This window comes from Ictalurus furcatus, chromosome 1, assembly GCF_023375685.1.
Source record: "Ictalurus furcatus strain D&B chromosome 1, Billie_1.0, whole genome shotgun sequence".
NCBI lineage: Eukaryota > Metazoa > Chordata > Actinopteri > Siluriformes > Ictaluridae > Ictalurus > Ictalurus furcatus.
Window position 1 is genome coordinate 32,237,265 of NC_071255.1, and position 10,425 is coordinate 32,247,689.

The window sequence follows — 10,425 nt, forward strand, 5'->3', positions numbered from 1 at the left end:
AAGAAAACAATTTCACTGTGCATATGTATATGTGATAAATAAAGACTCATTATCATTATCAATTATCTAGACTGAAACTTGATAGTCGTATTGTATGTTAATATGCAAATTCGCAAATTACACTTCAACATCAACTTCCAGGGTTGTTCCTCATATTAGATGACCGGTGATCTTTCATGATTTTTCATGTTGTTTTTAAATCCAACTAGCATTTTTAAAAGTTCCAACTTTGAAATGGTCCACATTTATTCCACATGTGCGTCACCTTTTGGGAAGCGTTTTGTTTAGCCAAATGTGGCTTGGGTGTGTGAGTGTTCTGCAAATGAGTGTTCTCTCAGTGGTTAAGGCAGAGGATTACTGATCGGAAGGTCACTGAGTTCAAATCCCAGCACCACCAAGCTGCCCTTGCTGGGCCCTTGAGCAAGGCCCTTAACCATAAACTGCTCTGTTGTATAAATGAGTTAAATGAAAAATATACTTCTGTGAGTCGCTTTGTATAACGGCGTCTGCCAAATGCCATAAATGTAAATGTAAATGAGCGGCATTTGCACTTGTATAAAATGTGGATGCCGTGCTTCTCCAAACTTCTGAAGTGGTTTGAGTGAATAAGAGGATAAAATTCAGCGTTAACATTGGTAGAGTGGTTGTTAGAGTGCAAACTTTCATTTAGGAGTCATAATTATACTTCTCAGATTAAAATGTTTAAACTTAGGAACACTTTGTACCCTTTCGCCCTAAACCGAGGTGGTCAATCAAGGACTCAAACAGTGCAGGACAAGAATAAAGTGCTAAAGACAAGAAAACAACCTTTATATGAGTCAGATTTACAATTCAAAGCCCCAACAACTGATTCACTTTAATGGTACTATGGCTTTCCGTGGGTTATGTTTCCCAAACAGAATTATAGAAAGCTTACATTTCACCTCTTTTAATCACTTTTGCTTTTGAACACTGTAGTTTGTTTCACTTACAAGAATTAAGTGCCTTTAAAGCTTCAATGCGATATCTGAGCGGACCCTTTAACAAATATATTCGACTGTTGATATTATAACAGTGGGAATTAAACTGTGAAGCACATGTATGTCACACAAAACCCAAACTACTATTTGAAACCCGTCTCAGAAATTGTTCTTGATGCTACTGATTTCAAAATATGAGACGCAACTGATGATAATGGTCCCGATTATACAAAACAAACCAATTAAAAAAGAGCATTTTCTTTTAGATCCGATTAGAAATCAGGCACACATGTTACTGATGCACTTTTATTTATTTTTTTACATCATTTTTGCATGCAAGTTTTTTTTTTATACGAAATGCAAGCCTCTGAGGGTTATAGTTCATAGCTGGATAAGGCATCGGTTACACGTCAACCCTGCTAATCGACATGCGTCTCTATGTCACACGAAGGCACGAGAGAGAAAAATTACCCCAAGGAGGAAAATTAAACAGCATAAAATGAGTGCTGTAAATCACTTCAATTTAACTGTCCACCATCCACAATTTAATGAGGTCTCATGGGCTGCGTCTGCAAGATTTTATAATGAGAGAGCCCTTGGGAATTTGGCTGCAACTGTAACCTTCACATGAAGAGAAGAAAGCTAAAAACAAATACATAAAAAACACAACTATTCGCATGCATTTCACCACTCACCAGGAAAGACATAACCACGATTGTGAACCGGTGTCACATCTTCTCACCACAGACGCGATGAAACGGAAACGAGCGGCCACGTTTATTTAAGCATGTTTTTCTATGTGGTTCACTAGGCCACTTTAGATGCAATCTCTCCATTCCTGTTTTCCACAATGATATCTGCGTCTGAAACAAACTTAAAGGTGCTGTTTGTAATGTTTATAAGTGTTTCTGTGTCTACAACAAGTATATCATTATTACGAAAATACCTGTCAAAGAAACTCATTCACAACACTGCGGTACAATGGATGTGGTTTCATAATAGGTTTCTTCAGATTTCAGGCTTTGGTGTACATTTTTCTGGCCCAGAAATGAAACGTTTGTTTGGCCTAGAAATGAACAGCTTTCCTTAAGAAAGCGCAGAGACACAAGTGGAAAGACATGTCAGTGCTTCACTGCAACTGCAAGTTGTCCTGCCGGCAGCAGATGGCTTTAAAAATCACAAACCGCCCCTTTAAGAGAAATATAATCAGACTGGTTTTGGAAGAGTGCTGGTTTTGGAAGGGATGCGCCGACATTTCGGCTTATGGTTGCACTGCAACATCGGTAGATCCGCGATTTAAAGAATATTACTTTGACTCGGAGCAAAAGCAGCGTGCACGGGAACTGATACGGGCAGAGCTGGAGGTGTGGAATGCATCTGCCGAAGGATCGACGTGCGGCACAGAGCAAAGTGTGCCAGAGAAACGGGTGCGTACAAGTGATGATGTGCAAACTCCCTCGCTTTCTGACATGATTGACGAGATTCTACAGGAAAGCGCCCCGATCCACAGCAGCATCACAACAAGCGCAGCTACGCTTTCCGTTGCTTGTGCAGACTGCACGCAGGTATTTAAGCACCAGCACAGAGAGTGAGAGACTATTCAGTGCAGCATCTCATGTTCTGGATGAGAAGAGGAAATGTCTCTCCTGCCAGAAAGCTGAGCAACTGTTGCTCTTGAAGAGAAGCCTGCCACTTTTGCTTAAACAGAAAGCAGTCCAATTTGCTCTGTGTACAGCAATTACGTTAAAATTCGTGTAGACCTGCAGAACTTTGTTCGTGACTTGAGGCTACATCTGTTGTTTCCAGTTTGAGGTTGGTTTTAGTTCTATTGCTGCTGTTTTTCACAATGATCTTTAATTAATGTGGAAACACGTCTACATAAACAGAATAGAGGCCTAGTTCATTACTTGACTGCTGTTTTGCATATCATAATAGTTTTCAAGAACATGATTTGGATAATTGGATAAAAAAAAAAAAAATCAGTCAAATTTGATCGTTACAGAACTGAATGAAGAATAATACATTTAATATTGTTTTTGTTTTGGTGGTTAATTTCAATAAAAGTGTGATCATTTAACTGGTTTGGAGTTTTTCAATTCAGATTCGTTAAATTCATGAAACGAATTAAAAAGTCTAATATTTAATACAATTATACAAAAAAAAAAAAAAAAAAAACATTTTAATGGGTTTTTAAAAATTAATTTTCGGTTCCGGTCCAGATTTTTTTCCTTACGCTGCATCAATAACCATTAATAATAAGTTCAGGACTGTAAATAAGAACTGGTTCTGTTTTGTTTGAGCTTCATGTTATACCTTTCGACTAGTGCCATAGTCTCTGAACAGATGAGATACATCATTTTAAAATTAAAGCAGTGAATAAACACATACTTCTCTGTTCAGTCATCTTTAAACATTCTGTTTTCATCACATATTTATTTTATTTTTTTATTTGTAAACATGCCAGGTTGTCACTTCACTAATCAGACCAGGGAATGGAATTAAAAAATTTTTTAAAAAATTTTTTAAAAAGTCTGAACATTTCACCATAAATTTCTCACTGCCTTCAGCTAAATTACTTACATAAATGCTTGCGATTGGCTGCAACAGATAGTCTATTGTAAAAGGCGAGCTAGTTCATGTTTAAACAAAGAGAATCGCTGAAATACAGCCAGGTGTTTTGTATGTTAATGAATTCTGCTGCAGTATTCTGAGTGCTTGGTTTGATCCATTGATATACCTTTGCTTATAAGAAAGTATTGAAATCATTCTCATGGCTGGATCAGGAAGCTGCCGCAAGGTTGCGAAGGACTTTAACAGGAAACAATGCAAACATCACACACGACACTGTTGCCAAACTTATTAACAAATTCAAAAAGACTGAAAGTGTTGCAGACCGGCCGAGAAGCGGACGTCCACGAACTCCCACTGACGAAGGTACAACCGACATGGTGCTGGCATTCATGGTCCCCTATATATGGAGACTTTTGGCACACCCTGTATTTGAGAAGTCAAAGATCTCTGAACATCACTGAACAGTTCAACACAACTAGCTAAAACTATAATGAATTCAGAAATGACTCTGGTGCTCACACTCATAAGTTGCTCATAAGTTCCTGTTTACACAATAAGCACTTTTTGACTCGACAATCATGTGAAAACATAAGTACACCCCATGGAAATTGTTGGCTTTTTTTTGACATATTTGGACGAGCAAACATTTGATCATCTTTGAAAGTTTCTATTAATGAAGTTGATATACTTGAACAAAACCACAAGGAAAATGAACTTTTTCAATCATTTATTCAACAGAACTATCAATAGATGTGATGTTCTTCTGTGGAAAAAGTAAGTATACGCGTAGTCTCAGAAGCTAGTATTGCAAATCCTTGGTGGGTTTGCGAGTGTTGAAAGGTCCATTTTCGGTTCAACTTCAACTTTTGGACAGATGGCCTCAAATTATCTTCAAGCACTCTTTGATATGATGCAGAATTCTTAGTTGAATTAATGAATGCAAGCTGTCCAGTCCCTGAGGCAGTGAAGCAACCCCAAACCACAACATTTCCACCACCGTGCTTCACAGTTGGTATGAGGTGCTTCTCCTGAAAAGCTGCCTTTGGTCTGTATCAAACATGTCTGCTGTTTTGGCCAAACAACTCTAGCTTTGATTCTTCGTCTTGCAAAGGCTTTTTCCTGGCACGCCTCCCATGCAGGTCAGATTTGTGCAATCTCTTTCTGATTGTAGAAGCATGCATTTTGACAGCAACAGTTGCAAGACTTACTAGCAGATCCTGTGATGAAATCTTGAGGTTCTCTCAGACTTCTTTTTGCATCAGACGGTCTGCTCTTGGGCTGAATTTGCTGGGACGGCCAGTCCTGGACAAATTTGCAGTCTTTTGAAATCTGCACCATGTGTAGATTACTTTCCTTACAGTGGACTGAAGTATTTCAAATAATTTGGAGATCTTTTTAAATCCCTTGCCAGACTCATATGCATCTACAACCTTTATTCTGAAGGCCTGTAAGATCTTGGCATGATCACACCACACTTCTCAATAACAAAGGGAACACCAGACACTAGATATTAGAGGGGTATAAATAAGACAGGTTCCACCCGGACTCCCTAAGCAGGCACTAATCACTGGCACCCAATCTTCAACACCTGATTCTAATTTTATGGATTTGAAGGTGTGATAAATGTAGGGGTGTACTTACTTTTTTCCATGTAACTGATCAGTTTTTTGTTAATTTAAATTGTGAAAATTACTACAAAATGTCTATTTTATGTGCCATTTGATAGAGTGTATCAACTTTATTAATAGTCACTGTTTCAAAGAGGATCGAATGTTTGCTTGCCCAATTATGCCAAAAAAGCCAACAATTTCCATGGGGTGTACTTATTTTTTTCACATGACTGTATAGTATACAGTTAAAGAAGTGTCACGCAGATGAGGATAGGTTCCCTTTTGAGTCTGGTTCCTCTCAAGGTTCCTTCCTCATGTTGTCTCAGGATGTTTTACCTCGCCACCGTCACCTCTGGCTCGCTCAATAGGGAAATATTTCTAAATGTAAAATTTAGATCCAGAATCGAAATATTTCTGTAAAGCTGCTTTGTGACAATATCCACTGTTAAAAGTGCAATACAAATAAAATAGAATTGAATTATAAGAAAGCTAAAAGCCTTTAACTATTCTAAACTATTCTCTTGGGTGGGTACAGACTCAGAAAATCCAGCAGTGTGTGTGTGTGTGTGTGTGTGTGTGTGTGTGTGTGTGTGTGTGTGTGTGTGGGTACGGACTCAGAAAATCCCGCAGCGTGTGTGTGTGTGTGTGTGTGTGTGTGTGTGGGTACGGACTCCTAGATTACTGGTCCTGTGTTCATTAGGAACTGTGCCAGGTGATTGATGTAAACACACTATCTGTCTAGCCAGGAGTGTAAAGTATCGCTAGCTATTTACTGCTTACCTTAATCCGGAATATACCTTTTAATGGACTGTTCGTGTTCGATAGGCTATTATTCACTATGACGACACACTTCTTGAAAGAAAGCTCTATTAACTTCCTACCATTTTACACTATGACCTGGTCAGTCGAGGATAGCCTGCTGCGACTGAACACGACCCATCACACATCTTACAGCAGGCAGTGTCAGCCGCCATCACTACTGCTCCGACAGAGCTGAGCCGACCAGACGACTAATCAAATTCTTCTCCAAACCAGGAAGAATCTGTAACGAGTTAAAGTAAATTTGGTTCCCATCTCTTGGCTGCCAACACTTCCTTATCCCCTGTTAAGAGCAACTGTGAAGAAAAAAAAAGTCGTAAGCAAAATCGGAGTATTTCCCCGAATCTGTTCATTAGAGGCTAAGCAAAAGAGTGTAGTGGGAAAAAAAAAAAAGTGCGTACCCACAGGCATGCAATCTACAGTCTTTCTGGTGGTAAACTCACCACGGGGCGCCTTTTCTGTTTACCATAAAGTGCTACACTTTTAAAACCCAACCCCCCGTACACCACAACTATACGCCTAAGGCTTAACCTCGAATTAGTGCTGCAATTATCTAAAAAAGAAAAAGAAAGAAATCTGTGAAATACAGAATTTCCTCTCCAAAACAGACTGCGAAAGTCATTTATTCCGGGTCTGTTCAAGGAATATGCGCTTTCATAAGTTAACCGAAACCACGATCTGTCTTTGCTTATCGAGTGTGACTTGACCCCGGGTTTATTGGTGCGTGGCACGTGAAAACAGTCTCCTGCCAGCCATTATGGTGACAAAGCCAAGCCACTCCAAATTAGTGTGGTAACAGGATCATTTTCGAATAAGACTTGGCCTCTTTTACAAGGCCTGATAATAAGACTGCAAAGTTAAGTCGGCCCGTCACAAAACGCAAACATACTGACAACATTAGAACAATAGCAGAACATCGTGACTCTAACGACAACTCTGGGAACGATTTCTCACTGCTTTCAAAATAACGTGCTGTTCTTTCTCACAAGCATGTGTGCCCGCTCCTTCCCGCTCCGGATTTTCTCTTTCTGTCTAAGTATGTGTTAACAAGTCGCTGTTATTAAAAGAAAACAAATAAAGTTCTCTACGTTAAGTAAATACAGTGGGGTGGGGGGGGGGGGGGATAAGTATCAAACTTTTGTTCCAGTAATATAATAATAATATAATAATATCTGAATCGGCACAAATGAACCCGTTTTAAAACTTTACACACGCTTGAGTCTTAAAACTGTGTGCTGTTACCTGGATGATCCCCTACGAGTCCCTTGTTCGTCCAGAGCAGGTAAACGACCCACTGTTCTTCAGAAAAACCCTCCAGGTCCTGCACATTATTTGCTTTTCGAGCGTTATCGGCATACTTGGCCTCTTTCCAACATCGGCTATAATGATGTCGAGATCCGTCTTTTCACACTGAGGACGACCGAGGGACTCGTACACGACTATTACATTCACTGAAGCTCAAGAAGGAGAAGAGTTGAAGCACGACCTGAAAGCACCAGGACGTACTGTACAGTTACGCAGAGAATGATAATCAATGGACTGCGCTGCAAAATGACTGTGAGTAGGAAATTGTGAGTACGTCAGACGGAGCCTCGTAACCAGGGAACTGAAGATGATTTGACAATAGGAAGGAGTTCAAATTGTACTACAGATCTGCAAAATGCTAAATACTGTCGAAGTCTCGACGCTGTAATAAAACGCCAACAACAGCTTTGCATCAAAGTACATGCACTAATACGGGACATTTGTGGTGAATATTTTTTTTTTCATATATTGATTTATGCTGATGAATACGTACTTTTTTTGTTCGTATTCAAAACAACAGACATTAGGTGTGTAAATCTGAAGTGGATGTATGCACTAAAAGTATATTAAAAGCAAAAACAATACTTACTGATACGTATACTACTTATACAATACTTGAATACTTATTTCCCCTTACTGAATGGGTTATAAAACTATGAACACTATCAGAGACTCATAAAAGCCTATCGTGATATTACAACACACAGAAACCAGAGACTCAAACGCAAACATTTTGCACATCTGTACACCGATGCTACTGTGGTTGACGGCTTTATATTAAATCGTTATACTTTTGAGCAAAATTAACTATTTTTAACAAAATGTCTTCTGAAATTTTTCATATTTAATTTATATTCTTTTTTTTTTCCCCCAGATAGCCTTTAAGAACGCCTCTGACAAAAGAATGCATTGAACTCGTTCTCAGGCATGGATCAGGAAGCTGTCGCGAGGCTGCGATGGACGACGTGCAATTACATTCTTAACACCAGACGTGTTAACACAGGTTCTTCATGAGTGGGAGACACGCCCGTGTGTGTTTACAAAGAAATGCCAATCATCTAGAAGCTGTTTTGTAAATAAAGTGACATTATGATAAAAAAAAAGTGTTCATTTCCCCTGTGTATGGAGACACCCTGTACGTTATCGTTTCTATAGCGACAGCTCATACACAGAGACTTGCATGGACGTGCCTCATAATCTAAAACAATAACAAATGATAAGACTTGGAAAACAAGAACAACAACAACGAAAAAAACGTGTTATATTTAACAAATAGAATTGCTGATATGTTAAGATTTCTGAAGAGAGTCTGCAGCGTGAGCCTTTCCTCATACAGGAACGTCTTCGGGGTTTAAAACACTTCAGGATGTGCTCTTACAGGAAAATAAGCAACTACCGGGTGGTAACAGTAACTCCACTTCGGACCACGTCACACCACCTACATTTTCTCCCTTCGTTTTTTATTTACTTATAACCTATAGTTTTAATATTGTACGATTCTGAAATATCACCCGTTTAGTTCCTGTTCAAAAAAAGTACCTGTGATGGAACAGTAGATAATTTGCGGAACTGCTTCACTCATATCCTTATAGCCGAGTCCCATCTCATCCAGTTTACCGGGAAGATAATTTTCCACCAGTACATCGCAACTTCTGGCAAGCTGGGAGATTTAAAAAAAGAAAAAAAAAAAAAGAAAAGCAAACACTAAATAAGACAGCGTGTATGTGTTCATGCATGAATATTTTCACTGTGTATAGCACAGTATTAATTTAATACTTAAACAATCATGCATTATGAGAATGAAACTTTCATAATAGTGTCAAACATTTACCTCTGTTATCAGTTTGGCCCCCTTCGGATCTTTAAAATTAACAGCAATGCTCTAGGAGAAATATATAAGAGGCTTTGTGTAAAAGACGTTAGTGTGCTGTTTACGATGATTGTTTGATTGAATGGTGTGAATTTGTATAATGGACACCTGACCATCACACCCATATGTGCTTCCTGAACATCCCATTCCAGATATATTCCCTGCTTTGCTGTTATAATACCCTCCACTCTTCTGGGAAGGATTTCCACTAGGTTTTGGAGCGTGGCTGTGGGGATTCAGCTACAAGAGTATTAGAGAGATCAGACACTGATGTTGTGTGAGGGGGTCTGGGATGCAGTCGGTGTTCCAGTCCATCCTAAAGGTGTTCAGTAGGGTTGAGGTCAGGGATCTGTGCAGGACAATCGAGATCTTCCAGTCCAACTGTAACACACCATGTCTTCATGGAGCTCGCTTTGTGCACAGGGGCATCGTCATGCTTGAACAGGTTTTAGTTCCAGTTGTTCCAATTGTAACGCTACAGCACACAAAGACGTTCAATACAATCGTGTCCTTCCAACTTTGTGGCGACAATTTAGGGAAGAACCACATATGCGTGTGATGGTCATAGTAGTTAGTTTTGGCCATATAGTGCTGCAGTATCCATACAGTATATCCATCTACAATATCCACACATTAACGTTACCTTTTTATTCCTGTTCACACTGAGGAAATAAGCACTCTCCTTGTGTACAAATGGAGGTCCCCACTCTCTGGTGTCATCTCCCAACCCTTACACACACACACACACAGAAAGAAAACACAATTAGAGATGCACTGATGAGATACAGTACACAATTTTGGGAGCAATACTTTTCTGACGGAATTAGACATATTTTGATCGCTGACATTTTTATACATGCTGTTAACGTGTGATGTTAATGAACATCTCCTTTTTTTGGGAGGGTAATAGCTGCTGCTAAAGTGCAGAGATCTAGAGAAGGACAAAACCGACATGCATTTATAGATAAAGGGATTTACAGGACTGGGAAACTTCACAGCCACTAAATGGGACCTGTTAGCTACGCTCCTTTCACTCGTCTCAAACTCATAACAGTTCATACATATGGAGTACTATTTCATTTACTTTACACATGGAGTCACGAGCTTTTAACTCACCTGGTCGCTCAACTTTGATGACCTCTGCCCCCAGATCTCCCAGGATCATTGTGGCAAAAGGACCAGCCAAGACTCTACAATGGACAAAAGACTCATTCAAACAACAGTCTCATTTTCAGTAGCTAAATTTCACCCAGCTACACATGGCTGCTCTTTGACTTTACATTTAAGGCAT

General features: G+C 39.4%; 1 protein-coding gene across 4 annotated transcripts in view; it reads right to left on the reverse strand.

Annotated features, from left to right (window-relative positions):
• Positions 1 to 10,425, reverse strand: part of sugct (succinyl-CoA:glutarate-CoA transferase) — a 122,132-nt gene that overhangs the window by 109,149 nt on the left and 2,558 nt on the right. For all 4 annotated transcript variants that reach the window (XM_053636353.1, XM_053636369.1, XM_053636360.1 and 1 more), the window contains exons 3-6: positions 10,251 to 10,324; positions 9,778 to 9,863; positions 9,096 to 9,146; positions 8,804 to 8,924 (exon numbers count right to left, since the gene is read on the reverse strand). In XM_053636353.1, the coding sequence (XP_053492328.1) occupies positions 8,804 to 8,924; positions 9,096 to 9,146; positions 9,778 to 9,863; positions 10,251 to 10,324 (332 nt within the window). The remainder of the gene's footprint in view (positions 1 to 8,803; positions 8,925 to 9,095; positions 9,147 to 9,777; positions 9,864 to 10,250; positions 10,325 to 10,425) is intronic.